General features: G+C 43.4%; 1 protein-coding gene across 1 annotated transcript; it reads left to right on the top strand.

The window, feature by feature from the left end:
- Positions 1-1461: 1461 nt before the first annotated feature.
- On the top strand, positions 1462-12898 carry LOC111147276 (GATA zinc finger domain containing 1). The gene is made up of 5 exons (XM_022503220.1): positions 1462-1770; positions 2569-2694; positions 4300-4359; positions 9340-9523; positions 11505-12898. The coding sequence occupies exons 1-5, from the start codon at positions 1519-1521 to the stop codon at positions 11693-11695; spliced, it is 813 nt and encodes a 270-aa protein (XP_022358928.1). The 5' UTR covers positions 1462-1518; the 3' UTR covers positions 11696-12898.
- The last annotated feature ends 3899 nt before the right edge of the window (positions 12899-16797 follow it).

Below are 16797 nucleotides of genomic sequence, written 5' to 3' on the forward strand. Positions count from 1 at the left end.
GGGGTCAAGGTTCTCTGTGAATGAGAGGGAGTAATATGTAGATGAAGTACAAAGAGAAGTATACACTAGGAGATGGAGACATGCATTAGGGTGCATGAAATTTATGTAGAAGATGATTACAACCTCACATGTACTAACTTATGGACTCCTAGATGCGCCTTACTGGGCGAATGGTTCTAAAACAAGGAGACAACAGTCCTTATCTATTTTCCTCAACCACTTTTATAGTTGGTCTTAATCCCCACGAAGGTACTGGAAAGTGGTTAATATTTCGTTCTACTATTGGGGAAACCTAGATTCAGAGCAAGAATGCCTGAGCCACAGCCCAGGCCCCAGGGCTTTTTGAGGGCCTTGGGATGTGGTGTCAGAGCAGAGACTGTGTCTGCCAGGGGTCCGAATCATGGTCCCTCCATTGATCATCAGTTTACAATAAAATAGGGGTAGTAACTTCTTTCAGGGTTGTCATAAGCACTAAATGAGATTTTGTGACATCATAGGCATTCAATACAAGTTTTCTTCTTTCTCTCCCTGGGCCATGCCACCAGCATGTTCATTGGGATGTCTCTAAGTGTATCCAGTCTAGAAAACCCAGGATCCTGAAAACAGGTATGCAACCACTAAGCTAGGAAGTGAGGCTGAAAAGCAGAGACTCCTTTCCCTGGTGAGGCTTGTTCTGGTAGCCACATTAAAAAGAAGGGAGCTGGCTTGTCATAATGCTCTCTAGGCCAAACCCGTTGTCTTTCCACTCTGATGCCATCACGGGCGTGCTGATCAGAGGCTACAGGATCTGTGATAACATCGTCACCCAATGGCTAAGGAACGTGTGCTTGACATCGCAGGCTTTAAAACGTGTTTCCACTTCTAATGCATAAATGGATACAACTCATATAAACAAAAGTACTTGAGGGTCTAAATTATAATTTTTAGGAGTGTAAAGGCGTCCTCAGCAGGAATGTCAGATTTAGCAAATACAAATCCAGCACACCCAGTTAAATCTGAATTTCCGGTAAACAACAAATGCTGCGTGGGATACACGCATATCAAAATATTAATCGTTGCTTGTCTGAAATTCGAATTTAATTTGGCGTTCTGCATTTTACCTGTCAATCCCACACCTAAAGCCAAAAACTGTTTTAACATCTTTCCCCAGAAGGCTACCAGGTCCGAACTACAGTCCACTTCAGATGTTCCGAACAGGGCACTTCCGGTCGGGGGGCTGCGGAGGCCTGCGTCGCTCAGGCCCCACCCATCGCCGGAAGCCTTCCAGGCCAGGCCCCGCCCCCGGGCCCGCCTCCCGGCGCTGTGGGCCGCCCGCGGCTGTTGTCGGTCGAAGAGCGGGTGGAACCGCCTTCCCGCCTCCAGGGGGCAGCGGTCGCCCTCGTGTCCCTGCGTGGACAGCTCGGCGGCCGCGCCGCTCTTCCTGTCGCTGGGAGTGGCGGGCCGACCAGCGGGCGGCCCGGGCCGGCGGTCGCCATTCCCGTATCGCTGCGCCCGCGGGGGCCGCCCGAGCCCGCCACGATGCCCCTGGGCCTGAAGCCCACCTGCAGCGTCTGCAAGACCACGTCGTCCTCCATGTGGAAGAAGAGCCCGCAGGGGGATATCCTCTGCCACCACTGCACGGGCCGGGGCGGCGCGGGCGGCGGGGGCGCTGGCTCGGGGGCGACTGGTGGGACTGGGGGCAGCAGCGGCGGTGGCGGCTTCGGCGCGGCGACCTTCGCCAGCACTTCGGCCGCCCCTCCGCAGAGCAACGGGGGCGGGAGCGGCAAGCAGGTGAGCTCCTTCGGCCCCTCTGGCGGGCGGAGTCCGACCGGGCGTGGGGTGGGCGGAGATGGGCCGGGCGGGGACGGGGCGCGCGCGTGGGCTCTCCCAGATCTCGGTGACCCTGCTAGAGAGGCGCGCCCGCTCCCACCCACGATGAGATCTTCCCTGATTTGGCCCATTCTAAGCACCTTTTGTTATTGTGGGAAATTGAAAGTGTAAAGAAGCAAGACAATTTAAAACCCTTCAGAAATCCCCGTCGTCGTAATCACATTTGCGGTAGTAACCAGACCTCTCAATACACACACGTATACACACACGTAAACGGGTCATGCTACTGGACCCACTTTCCCTGTTAAAGTTTATTATTAGTTAATGTTATTAAGTAAGATTACCATGTCATTGTTTTAATTGGCAGCGTAAGTATTCCATTGTAGAAAGTTCCACACCTAGCCCGCTCCCTGGGGTTGGGGAGCTGAGTTGTTAAGGGATGTTCTACACTATAAACACAACAAACGAATAGTTCTTGCTTTGGCCTAGGCTTCCTGGTGCACCTCTCCCATGACCTATTGTAAGTAGTTCACACCTTTTTGGAGGCTCTGGAGATGCTTGTCTAGGGCCCTCCCTGTTTTAATTAGCCCAGTTCTGGGATTACAACAGGGTAAATAGAAAAGCCACATTCTTACTTAATTTTTAAATAGCATTAGGTGGATACTCTGAAGTCCTTGTAAGATGGTGGTATCGGGACAGCAATCTTTCTACAATTTTATTTCTTTATCTTTTTTTGTTCTTTAATTGTTTATATAACAGAGTAAGCAGGAAATTCACAGGAGGTCTGCTCGGCTCAGAAACACTAAATACAAATCTGCTCCAGCTGCTGAAAAGAAAGTTTCCACGAAAGGAAAAGGGAGAAGACATATTTTTAAATTAAAAAACGTAAGATGATTGTGGACAGTGTCTTTTACAGTAATGGCATTGTGTGTGTAGTGTGTCCTGTCAGCGCCTTCATCTCTCATCTGAACTTTATTCTTCCCCGCGTTTCTGCGGTATTCTGGGGAGTGGTCCACACTTCTTAAAAGTGAGCTCCGTTGCAGGAAGCTTACTGTTTATAATTAATAATATCCTTTCTCTTTTTTTCGCTTTTAATTTTTTTCACTGGAAAATATATGAGTCTAAAAGAAACATAAACCTTGAATGCATTTGATTGGGTCCTTTCTGCAAGGAGGAGGTGGGATTATGTTTCTTGATATGGTCGGATATATTAGGGGGAAATTTTTTTTTTTATTCTTTAAAGATCAAAGTAAATAATACTGGAACTCATTCATTTCCATATTTGTTTGTTATTACAGCCCCAGAAAATGTATCTTACTGACTTATGATAATCAGTTGATGAATGTGAATCAAAAATTTTGCCAAACCTTTCTTCTACTGTAAAAACTGGATGGTTGAAAAACTTGTGCCGGGGGTAGTTGAAAGCACCTGTTTTTGCAGTAAACTCTCAGTATTTTTGTAACACAAGGGGAAAATGGTCATACACAGTGGATGGTGCGTTGTAGTCTACTTTTTTAAACCTCAGGTTGATGTTCTTTCCTTTCAGAACAGGAATGCTTCCCTTACCAGTGAAGGCATTTCTGAAGATGGGCGTATTCATTTGTGAAACACAAGTAAATTCTTGTGCCGATTGCAGATTCTTAATCAGAATAGTTGCCCCTAACTGATTTAAGACTTTTATAATTTGGTTTTCTTAAAATGAGGTACCTGTTGACAAAGTGTGTTAAGTAAATGCATGTGACTGTAGTCATATTGCTCACAGTTTCGTATCGCTCACAGTTTCCTCCTCTGTGTGGTGGAGTCTGCTCCGCAATTATTTTAGTATCTGTTTCGCTAGCAACCCCTCTTCAAGGTTGTTCCCAAGACACATTTGGGGAGGCCCGGTTTTCGTGTTGTGGCATGTAAGCGTGTACTACAGCTTAAGAAGGGATGGCAGTAATGGCTGGGTGGTGGCAAACGACTTAGGACTCCAAGGAAGTTTCATGTAAGCTGAGTTCGGCCTCGCTGGAAAATTACTTCTGATGACTAGGTGATCCCCAGCTGGTTCCATGGTTAAGTTGAGACGGAAAACGTCTTCAAGGAGACACTTTTTCACCTTGTGTTCACCTACACGTTTTATGCCTTCTGCTCCCGTTACGGCCAGGCCTTCACAGCCAGGATATTGTTTCCAACCCAATGTTAGTATGTAATGAAGCTTCAAAAGCGCTTGAGATAGATCTCAGCAGCAATGTCAGAAGTTTGTGCTTTAGTTCTCAGCAACTTTTAAGCTGACAGTAGCAGATATAGCCACAGAATTACTCAGACTGTGGTTTGCCACAACATTCAAAAAATCGTTCAGCTTTTTATTGCACTTCTTGTCAACGAGCAACAGATTTAGTATTTCTTAAGTCACAGAACTCTTGTAGATGACTGGAAAAATGCCTGGATACACTACACACACATACACACTAGGTATGTGCTAATATTTTTACTTTTTTTTTTTTCCCCTAGCCCATCAAAGCTCCTGAGTCTGTTTCCACTATAATCACTGCAGAATCAATCTTCTATAAGGTAAGCATCTATGGAGTTACTGTGGGACGATTTGGGCCTGTTGTATGGTATACTGCCAAATGTTGGATTTGTCTAAATGTCTCTGCTCCTCTGTATAACGTGTGACTGTTTTTTGTTCTTTTCTTTTTTTTTTTTTTTTTTTAAAGATTTTATTTATTTGACAGAGACAGTGAGACAGAGAACACAAGCAGGGGGAGTGGGAGAGGGAGAAGCAGGCTTCCCACTGAGCAGGGAGCCTGATGTGGGGCTCCATCCCAGGACTCTGGGATCATGACCTGAGCTGAAGACAGATGCTTAACGACTGAGCCACCCAAGCACCCTGTTTTTTGTTCTTTTCTAAGCTAGTTTTCCCTGTATATGGCAGGTATAAAACATTTCATCCAGAGCTGAGATAGGAGGGGTAGTTGCTTATTGAAACATGGTATTTTTAAATATTTTAAAATGCTATTGTATAGTGTGGAGTCATGAAAGCATGAGCCACCCTCGTCACTGTGACAGTCACTGTGGGAGAAGCACAAAACGGGGACTTGGACAAAAGAGGGAGTAGAGACTTGATATCTAGTGGGTTGGGGAGGCAGAGAGATTCTAAAATGCCTTTAAGCAGAAGTGAGAGGAATTAGGGCAATAGCAGGGGTTAACATCTACAAGAAGCAGATGGTGAGAGTCCAAAATATTTTGATAAAAGAGTGAGGAAGTCACTGGGGCGCCTGGGTGGCTCAGTGGGTTAAGCCTCTGCCTTCGGCTCAGGTCATGATCCCAGGGTCCTGGGATTGAGCCCCGCATCGGGCTCTCTGCTCAGCAGGGAGCCTGCTTCCCCCTCTCTCTGCCGGCTTCTCTGCCTACTTGTGATCTCTGTCTGTCAAATAAATGAATAAAATCTTAAAAAAAAAAAAAAAAAAGAATGAGGAAGTCAGGTTTCCTAGGGCCAGAGGCCACAGACAACCTGCTCCTTTGGCAGGAGACATGACATATCATTATTTTTGAACCAGAAGGCTTAGGAAAGCAGTTGCAACACAGAAACGGCTTCCACAGCCTGGCGGTCCTGACACAGGCAGCAGCCATTACATGCTGTTGGTGTTTTGGGGTCTGAACTATTGGCACCAGTTAGTGCTTCATATCTGACCCAAGTGGACCAGACACTGAGAAACTCAAGTGTGATACTCTGTGTGTACCTTTTATGTTGTCAGTAGCCCAGGATCTGTGTAGTCTAGAACAGCCTCTACACAGGCAAACATTGCTCCTATGTTTCCGGCATTTCAGGCATTGCTAATAATAAAGTAGCTAAAGTTTAGTATGTGTTTGGTGTGTGTCAGGCCTTGAGGTGAGCGCTTCATAGGCTTTACTTCATTCTTTGAAGTAAACTCCACTCTGTGAAGTGCTACTGTTTTCTCCGTTGTATGGATGAAGAGTAAAGCACAGAGAATTTCAAGAACTTGTCAAAGATTCTCTCGCCAACAAGTCACGGAGCGAGGCAGTCTGCTGGCAGAGCTCAGCTCCTGGCTCCATTGGCAAGTGGCTGTGTGACTGCATTGAGACCAGCCTTTCTGGTGTTTCTTCATCTATAAAAGAGGGGTTGTAAATAGTAGCCACCTCAGTGGGTCACGCGAGGTCCTGTTTGTTAAGCACTTAGCAGAGTAAGCACTCAATGAATAGTAGAAATTAGCATCGTCAGGTTTTCAAATTTGTGTATCACTCTCAACGCTGAACATAGTTTATAGATTAAGTCCAGAAGCAACTGGTTGGGAGGCACCTGGCTGGCTCAGTCAGTAGAGCATACAGCTCTTGATGTTGGGGTTGTGAGTGCAAACCCCATGTTGGGTATAGAGATTACTTAAATAAATAAACTTAAAAAAAAAAAAAAAAGAAAAAACTGGTTTGGCTAAGGATTTAGTGTACTAATGATTTCCAGGCAAGTCTCAACCAAAAGGCAAAAGGTGTGTGGAACCTGTTATTACAAGTATCATATTTCTATTTTTTTTTTTAAGATTTTATTTATTTATTTATTTGAGAGAGAGAGAGAGAGAGCGTGCATGTGCATGCATGTGCACACTGAGCGGGAAGCCTGCTGTAGGGCTCTATCCCAAGACCGGGAGATCACTACCTGAACCAAAGTCAGACGTTTAAGTGCTTAAAAGACTGAGACACCCAGGCACCCCTCAAATATTGTATTTCTTATTGCTGTCTGCCACCCCTGTTCGTTAGACAATAAGGACAAAGTGCATCAAAATGTTGAGGTCCTGCTGCCGATACGCAGGATTGCAGAGGCTGCTGCTGCAGGTAGCACTGGGGCAGGAGGGCTTAAGAGGTCATTGCCATCTGCTGAACTCGAGCCCAGATCAGGCATGCCAGAGGGAGCTGAGTGCAGCCGCTGGGTTTGACAGCCAGGAGTATGGGCACCCAAGACCCCAAAGGGTTGAACGGCCTCCCTGTGGCAGAAGAGCCGCGTGAACAGCTCTGCTTCCTCCTAATCCAGTGTTCACAGTATTGCGTTGATCTTCTTTCTCTTCTGCCAGAAACCCTGAAACCTCCCTGCAAATGAAGGGACTCCTTAGATTAAGTGCCTTAGTCATGATTAGTGCTTTTTGTATATCCATGCACAACACAACACAGACTAATAAACAGTTAACCAGGTTCCAGATACTGCTTGCCACTGGAATCTTTTTTTTTTTTTTTTTTTTCGTAAGATTTATTTATTTAGGCACATCTGGGTGGCTCAATTGGTTAAGTGTCTGCCTTTGACTCAGGTCAGGGGATGAAGTCTCATATCGGGCTCCCTGCTCAGCAGAGAGTCTACTCCTCCTTCCTCTGCCTCCCCTTGTACTCTCTCTCTCCCTCTGCCTCTCAAATAAATAATAAATACATAAATAAAATCTTTTTTAAAAAGATGTATTTATTTTAGAGAGCATTTTAGAGAGCAAGCAGGGAGGGGGGCAGAGGGAGAAAGAGAGAATCTCAAATGGATTCCCCATGGAGCACAACCCTGAGATCATGACCTGAGCCAAAAGCAAGAGTCCAAACTCAACTAACTGAGCCACCCAGGCACCCCTGGAATCTTTCAGTAAGACATTGTCTTTGCCTTGCAGTTCTGTTTCCACACTATTATGTATTTTGAGTTAATATTCATTCAGCATATATTTGAGTGTCTATGTTAAGCAAGGCCCTCTTAATCATTTATAATTTGGGAATAATGATTCTATGTGTAGACAAAGCAAACTATAAATGCAAAGTATTTATGTGACAAATTACTAAAACGTTGAGTAGTGGCTCCAAGGACTACCTGATGATGGACACGAACTACCAAGTAGCAGATTGTGGCCCGCATTCACTCTGCCCTTCCGTAAGCGATCCACATGCAACACAGTTGAAGGATCCACCAGGAAAAACTCCAGTCACCGCTCACTCACTGGAAATATTTCTTCAGAATTATTTTTATGGTTGAAGGGCACACTCCAGCAGCTTTCCCTCCTGCCAAGGCCCTATTTTGATGGAAGCCATGATAAATCACACTTGGTCCCTACAAGTCAAGGTTACTTTTGCTGACTGAGAACCACACCCACCTAAGGGAGTGCTGGGAATCATAAAGATTTGGATCAGCCATTATGGATGTTCAAGGGAGAAATTATTTCCTTTTGAAGACCTAGGGAACTAGACATGCAACAGATGACACAGGCAGAGTCATAAGGAGGGCTTGACACAGACACAACAGATGAGTTAGTTGGCTGCGAGGTGGAGCAGGGATAAGACCTGAAGCCGTGAGTGCTGGAAACGCAGGTAGCTGTCTTTTGGGCAGATAGCTGAGTGATGGCAAGGGACCTATCCTGAAGACCGGTTATAATCAGAGGAGTTTCTCTTGTTTCTTTGGGTTTGAATGTGTGGTGTCCATTTTCTTTATGGATGGCCGAGGAGGAAGGAGTGTAGAACGTATTCTCATCAGGTAAGCATTGCTTTTCAGTATAGGACAGAGATGGACCCTGGAGCCAGTGAAGGAGCCCCAGCTGCATTCCTGCCTTAAGTAGCCTTCAGTAAGGTCACTTCTCCTTTCTACAGCTCAGTGGCTGTAGCCCAAAAAATAGGGAATATCATTGTTTTGATGTAAAATCAAAGTGTCTTTATAAAAATGTTTTCTCCAGATGCACGTTTTCGGGGGTGTGTATAATTTTTATTTAAGAGTGAACAACTTTAGAATTGGTATCCAGGGCCCCTGGGTGGCTCAGTCAGTTGAGCGTCCCAATCTTGACCTCAGCTCAGGTCATGATCTCAGGGTCGTGAGTTTAAGCCCCATTCAATGTGGAGCAAACTTAATTCTCTCTCAAAAAATAAAACAAAAAGGGGTGCCTGTGTGGTGTAGTCAGTTAAGCATCCGCTTGATTTCACATCAAGTCCTGTTCTCAGGGTTATGAGAGCGAGCCCCACATTGGTTCTGTGCTCAGCACGGAGTCTGCTTAAGACTCTGTCTCCTGGGCGCCTGGGTGGCTCAGTGGGTTAAGCCGCTGCCTTCGGCTCGGGTCATGATCTCAGGGTCCTGGGATCGAGTCCCGCATCGGGCTCTCTGCTCAGTGGGGAGCCTGCTTCCCTCTCTCTCTGCCTGCCTCTGTGTCTACTTGTGATCTCTCTCTGTCAAATAAATAAATAAAATCTTAAAAAAAAAAAAAAGACTCTGTCTCCCTCTCCTTCTGCCCCTCCAACAGTGGACACACACGCTCTTTTTCTCTCTAAATAAATCCTTAAAAAAAAAAATTCTCTCCCTCTCTCTTTGGGGGTCCCTCCACCCCCACTTAAGCTTGCTCTCTCTCTTAAAAAAAAAAAGAAGGAAAGAATTGGCATCAACCTTATAAGCATTGATGCATTGGACCATCTCAAAGGTGTTTTACTGACCACTGTGCAAACTGTTCATTTCGTGTTGGGGAGGTTTTAGTTCATAGCTCTGGTGCTTTTCTCTATTTCTGTTTCAAATATGGGATTGTCTTCTGTTTCTCCCAGGGAGTATATTACCAAATTGGAGATGTTGTTTCAGTGATTGATGAACAAGATGGAAAGCCCTACTATGCTCAGATCCGGGGCTTCATCCAGGACCAGTACTGTGAGAAAAGCGCCGCCCTGACGTGGCTCATTCCCACCCTCTCAAGCCCTAGGGACCAGTTTGATCCTGCGTCCTACATCATCGGTGAGTTTGACAAGTGGTACAGGTTCCTGAACGCAGGGAACTCTCCTCTATTATGTAACAGAAGCTATTAGTCTGCTTGGGCTGCCATAACAAAGTACCATGGGCCAAGTGGGATAAACACAAAACCTATTTTCTCACACTTCTGGAGGCTGGAAGTGAAAGATCAAGGTGCTGTCAGGGTCACTTTCTGGTGAGAGCACTCTTCCTGGCTTGGAGGCGGTCACCTTTTCGCTGAGTCTTCACGTGGCCTTTCCTCTGTGTGTGCACACTCCTAGCGTCTCCTCACCCTAGAAGAACATCAGTCCTATCAGGTTAGGGCTCCAGCCTATCACCTCATGTAACCTTAATTATCTCCTCAAAGGCCCCATCTCTAAATACCATCCCACTGGGGCTTAGGGCCTCAACAAACGGAGTGGGGAGAATATAATGCAATCCATAACAAACGTAAGCCTCGTTTAATGTTAAAAAGCAAAGAGTTTTGTAGAAAATATGAAAGACATTTTACATAGTTGGGGTTTGAGTGCTATGGGTTATTTTGAGTTAGGGCAGTGTATACCTACTAAAAAGTGATGTGGATAAGATTTTTCTGAGTGACCCCGTGTTAAACTCTATTAAAAGAATTTATTGCTCAGGAATGAGGCTTATTTAGGCGTATTTTTTTTTTTAAGATTTTATTTATTTATTTGATTTTTCTGAGTGACCCCGTGTTAAACTCTATTAAAAGAATTTATTGCTCAGGAATGAGGCTTATTTAGGCGTATTTTTTTTTTTAAGATTTTATTTATTTATTTGACCAGAGATCACAAGTAGGCAGAGAGGCAGGCAGAGAAAGAGGAGGGGAAGCAGGCTCCCTGCTGAGCAGAGAGCCTGACTCGGGGCTCTATCCCAGGACCCTGGGATCATGACCTGAGCCAAAGGCAGAGGCTTTAATCCACTGAGCCACCCAGGTGCCCCTTAATACAGGTTTTAAGAATGTGCAGAGTTTGTAAGTTACCTCATATTTTCAGCCTTTCTGCAATGAGCATGCATTACATTCACATACAGAGTTTTGTTTTGTTTTCCAGAGGGAACTCAGGGACAGTTAATGTGCTGCTGTTATTCTCACCTGTGTGTGAAGTTTGATATGTGATCAGTTTTAGCCTTTGCTTGTAGGTACATAGAAGAGTGGACTTTAATCTGAATGATCTGTAGGACAGGATTCTTGGTGGAGGCAGAGATGTGGAGAATCACTTCTGGGGCTCCTCTCCCACCTCCAACTCCTCCCAATCCTCAGACACGGGAGCGGGGAGCACGGCTTAGGGGTTCAGAGCACACAGTCAGAGCTGGACGATCTGGTTCCTCACCCAGCACTTATAGCCGTGTGGCTATGGACAAGTTCCTCAATCTCTCGTGTCTCCTTTTCTCACACATAAAACAGGAATAATAATGGTGTTTTCCAGGCACCTGGGTGGCTCAGCGAGTTAAGCCTCTGCCTTTAGCTCAGGTCATGATCTCGGGGTCCTGGGATCGAGCCCCGTGTCGGGCTCTCTGCTCAGCAGGGAGCCTGCTTCCCCCCCTCTCTCTGCCTGCCTCTCTGCCTACTTGTGATCTCTCTCTCTCAAATAAATAAAATCTTTAAAAATAAATAAATAAATAAAAATTTAAAATAACAGTGCCTTCCTCAGAGCACAGTTGTGAGGACTCAAAGTATCGTTTTATATACTCAGTACTTAGAACGGTGTGGGCATATAATGAACACTGTACACTGTATAGTACTAATACAATTTTTAGAATCCTTTCTGTATTGAGTCACTGTTTGGGAGAGTTGAACAACTAAACTAGAGAATACAGAGACAGACTTCAGAATACTACATGTATCAAGGACTATGGTCAGGTCACCACCACCAGAGTGGTTTCTCCTAGTGTCTAGGAATGTTCATCTTTTATGAAAATGATATATGTGTTCAAAAATGTGTTTAATCTTTCCATTGACTGCCTTTAGGACCAGAGGAGGATCTTCCAAGGAAAATGGAATACTTGGAATTTGTGTGTCATGCACCTTCTGAATATTTCAAGTCCCGTTCATCGCCGTTTCCCACAGTTCCGACCAGACCAGAGAAGGGCTACATATGGACTCATGTTGGACCCACTCCTGCAATCACTATTAAGGAAACAGTTGCCAACCATTTATAGTTTAGAAAGTGAAACTTCTTCCAGTCATCTTGTATTCATACTCTTGTAACATATGCCACGTGTTTCTTTCATGAAATTCTTAGATGGAAGGATGACTAAAAATTTTTCCCTAACTACCCAGTAATCATTAGCTTGTTTATTACTTGGAAATTTAAAAGGGATAACAAGGAATTAAATATATTTTGAAGGTAAATATATTCTATATGTGTATCTTCCCAGGCAAAGGGTGCAATTTCCAAGGGGACCATTAGGAACAGGTAGTATGTATTTTTCTCCATGGTTTATTTCTAGAAACTCGTTACAATCAATGGATTGTATTTTTCTACTAGAACAAAATATTAATTAAGGTTGGATTTCTGACCAAGGACTTAATCAAATAAAGTGTAGCTATGACCAACTGTGTTTATCACAAAGTGACATAAGCTTTATTTTTTCATCTAGAAAATGCTAGATAGACTTTAACCTTAGAGATAGTTGTTGGTAGATGATTTTAGTAGCCTCAGCTTTAAAAAACTGTATTCTGTAGCAAACAGATTCAGAGTTATTTTGTCGATCTGCATTGTTTCCATCCCTTCTCAAAGTGAGGCTCCCAATCAAACCATAAAATTTTACAACGTAGACAGTCAGCTTCGTGAAGAGCACATAGGAATCATGTAGTGTTCAGGCATCCCCCTTGGTAGTTTCTTGACTATCATTAAAACAACCATTGGGCAGTCAGAAAAATGACTAATAGGTCGTAAGCATTAATATCTTAAAAAAAGTCTACTTAAACCATCTGCTGTAGACTCATAGTAACAGGCCTAAAATAAAGTCTTAGACACCCTGTTTTTTATGAAATTGTCAGAATTCAGGTATAGGTTTTACTTAAGTGCAGGTCAGCTAACGAAGGGAATAACAATGTGGAAATTGGAAGAAATGGGGGTTGCACATACCACCTCTTCTATCCTGACTTAACCAGCATTTTTCAACCCCAGTAAAGTTTGCTGGAATCTAATTTAATCATAATGATTTTGAGTTGTAGCAGTTTTAGCTGTTAACATTTTTCTGCATAGTTATGGTTTGTATGTTAGAAGGAAGCAACTATAGGTAGCTCTGTGTTCATAGTTCTCTCCACAAATGTTACTGTAAATTGATTGTAAATACCACTGTAAATAGCTGAGTGCCAGTATTCAAACTTTTGGATTAAAATGTATTTTTACCTTGTATTTACTTTGGATTTATTTCATTTAAACAATTAAATGTGGGGCTTTCTATGTAAAAATGGTATGAACAGAAAACATCAGTGTTCTCATAATTTGGAGCAATAGATTGATCAATACAGAATTGATTTTAGGAAAATTTCAAAGAGTGGCCAATTGATAAAAGAAATAATATATGAAACTTATTAAAATGAGGATATATTGAAAAATCAGTATATACACATACCATTTGTTTATAAATTGGTAAATACTTGTGTAATATTTTTTAAAATAAAGATTAAATTTTCACTTTCTTCCTCAACAAATACCAATGGCATCCACTGCGTACCAGGTAAATTCATTCCTTTTCTCTTGTTATTGAAGACATACCCCAATATGGCCCCAGTCTACATTCCCAGCCTTGTCTCCTTCTTCTCCCTACCACTGAAATGTTTCCCCCAATACCCTCCTCACTTTGCTGGCCGAACTCTTGTTCATATTGTTCCCTTCATCTCCACCCCAAAGGCCTTTCTTAAGGCCCTCAAATTCTCTTTCTCCATGAGACCTTTCCAGATTCCCATGGAGCCTTGAAATCATTCAATATCCTCTTCTACTGCTGCACTTAAGTTTCTGCTTCAATTAGCCCTACCCACACCCCTGTGCTTCCTGGAGGACAGAGATGTTGTGGTGTCGTTGTTTTAAGATTTTATTTATTTGTCAGTACAGGCAGAGGGAGCAGCAGGCAAAGGGAGAAGCAGGCCCCCCACTGAGCAAGGAGCCTGATGCGAGACTCAATCCCAGGACCCTGGGATCATGACCTGAGCCGAAGGTAGATGCTTAACCGACAGCCAGCCTGGCATCCCAGAGATGGTGTGTTTTATTTACTCATTTTTGGAACTCCCACAGTACCTAACTTGGGTCCTTACTTATGGCAGGTGCTTAGTGTAGAGTCCAAGTTGGATGCTGTTCACTAAAATAAATGCCTGTTGATATTCTAGTTAATACTAGTGCATACTAACTTTGGCTTAAATTTCAGATTCTCTATGGTCAAGCAGAATTTCAAATTTTTATCAGATTAATATTTTTAAGATTTTTTTTAAGATTGTTTTAAAGATCATTTTCAATTTTTTAGGATTGTTTTGGCAGGATGTTTTTAGAATGAGCTTTAAGTAATTCCTATACACAAATCTTGACATGAGTATCTGGAAAATTCATCCCAAACCATTCAGGGTCTTGGCTGATACAGGTTCAAGTTTGTCCTTCCTCTCCTCCACTTCAAGTCCATCTTCCATTCCAGACTGCCCTGCTGGCCCCAGTGCCAGACACAGAAGCAGAAGCCTTCCACAGACTGTTCAACAGGCTCCCGCAGTATATATAAAGTAAAATCTATAGCTTGGATCCTTTATTCTAGATCCTCCTTAGTGTTTCTGTTTTTCTGATCAAATCCTGACTGATACAGTTGCTGAGACTGAAGGATAATGCATCGAACCACTGTTTTTCATGATATGCTATTTAGAATTATTTGGCCTTTTTTTTTTTTTGGTACTATGTGTATTACATTTACTTTGGTAAATGTTTTAAATTAGAAGGTAATGAGGAGGTCACATAGGGAAAGATGGACAGACTGAATTATAAGATTTTTATTTATTTAATATATTGTCTTATTTTTTAAAGATTTATTTATTTGAGAGCGTGAGAGACTGTGAGCAGGGGGAAGGGCAGAGGGAGACACTCTCAAGGAGACTCCCTGCTGAACATGGACCCTGATGCTGGGGACATCCCAAGGCCCTGAGATTATGACCTGAGCCGAAACCAAGAGGTGGACACAACCAACTGAGCCACTCAGACGCCCCTATTTTTTAATTTTTTTTTTAAAGTAAAATCTACTCTCAGTGTGGGGCTTGAACTCATGACTCTGAGATCAAGAGTCACATGCTCCAGGTGCCCCATTGTATAATGGGTTTGTAAATTTTTTTCTTAAGAAATTTTTGTAATCCTCCTTGTCTGTGTTTTTTTTTCTTTCTATCAGTAGGCATCTTTACTGTTTGTGTTTTGTTTCGTTTTGTTTTTTAAGTAAGCTCTATGCCCAGCGTGAGACTTGAACTCACAACCCTGAGACAGAACCAGCCAGGCATTACATAAAAGCATTACATAAAATTCTAAATTTCTGTCAGAAAGATGTGTATACAAAATAAAAGCCAAACCAAAATAAAAGAGGAAAAATAGTTCACTCATGTGGCTGTTGGCAGAAGGCTTCAGTTTTCCACAATGCTGGCCTCACCATAGCTTTGCTCACAACATGGCTTCCACCAGCGTGAATGATCCATGATATAGAAAGAGGGAGAGAGCACCCGTACCCAAGACAGAAACCACCATCCTTTTATAACCTAATCTGGAAGTGACAGGCCATCACTTCTGCCATATGCTGGTGGTCACAGACCAACCCTGGTAGGTATAGTGTGGGAGGGGACTACATAAAGGTGTGAATTCGGGGGACAGGGACCATTACGGTCCAGGGACCTAAGGACCACTAGGAATCCCTGCTAAGAAGATATGAAATGTGGACAAAAATATGTGTAAGAAGAGGTTGTTTCCAGTATTGTTTAAAATAATGAAAAACAGGGCACCTGGGTGGCTCAGTGGGTTAAGCCTCTGCCTTCAGCTCAGGTCATGATCTCAGGGTCCTGGGATGGAGTCCCACATCGGGCTCTCTGCTCCGCAGGGAGCCTGCTTCCTCCTCTCTCTCTCTCTCTCTCTCTCTCTCTCTCTCTCTCTGCTTGCCTCTCTGTCCACTTGTGATCTCTCTGTGTCAAATAAATAAAATCTTTAAAAAAAAATAATGAAAAACAAGAAACAACCTGAAGATACAAATTCTGATATGTTTGTAATGGAATTTTAGGCAATGAAAAATGCTTATAAAAATGCTCCAGTGCAGGGTCACCTGGGTGGTTCAGTCAGCTGGTTACCTGCCTTCAGCTCAGGTCATAATCCCAGGGTCCTGGGATTGGGCCCCATCTTGGGCTCCCTGCTCAGTGGGGAGTCTGCCTCTCCCTCTTCTGCTCCCCACTGCTGCTGCTCCCACTTGCTCTCAAATGAATAAATTTTTAAAAAATCTTTAAAAAATGCTCGGTGTAAAAAAATATAGAACTGCATGAACAATGAATGGTTCTGATTCTGTAGAACACCTACATGCATATAAACATAGAGTGGAAAAAAAATGTCAATGACATATTTAGCATTAACAGTGAACTTTATATATATATTTTTAAGATTTTATTTATTTATTTGACAGACAAAAATCACAAGTAGGCAGAGAGGCAGGCGGGGGGAGAGGGGGAGCAGGATCCTTGCCGAGCAGGAAGCGCAATACGGGGCTTGATCCCAGGACTCTGAGATCATGACCTGAGCCAAAGCCAGAGGCTTTAACCACTGAGCCACCCAGGTGCCCCTGAACTTTATATTCTTATTTATACTTTCATTTTTTTGTATTTTGTAGTTTGTATTACTTATATCTAATACTTATATAATCAGGAAAAAATGCTATTTTAGAATGGATATCTAGACCAAAAGATGGTGTTCTGAGCTGAATGTTTGTGTGCCCCAGTATGTATATGTTGAAGCCCTAACTCCCACTGTGATTACTTAGAAGGTTTGGACTTTGGGAATTAGAGTTGGATGGAATCATGAGGGTAGAGCCCCCATGATGGGATTAGTATCTCTATAAGAAGAAGAGGGGCACCTGGGTGGCTCAGTTATTGGGTGTCTGCCTTCAGCTTGGGTCATGATTTTAGGGTCCTGTGATTGAGCCCCACATCGGGCTCCCTGCTCAGTGGGGAATTTACTTCTCCCTCTCCCTCTGTGCACGCTCTCTCTCTCTCAAATAAATAAATAAAATATTTTTTAGAAAAGAAGGGGAAGAGGATA

The sequence above is a fragment of the Enhydra lutris genome, unplaced genomic scaffold (genome assembly GCF_002288905.1).
Source record: "Enhydra lutris kenyoni isolate GAN:26980312 unplaced genomic scaffold, ASM228890v2 scaffoldscaffold16, whole genome shotgun sequence".
Taxonomy (NCBI): domain Eukaryota; kingdom Metazoa; phylum Chordata; class Mammalia; order Carnivora; family Mustelidae; genus Enhydra; species Enhydra lutris.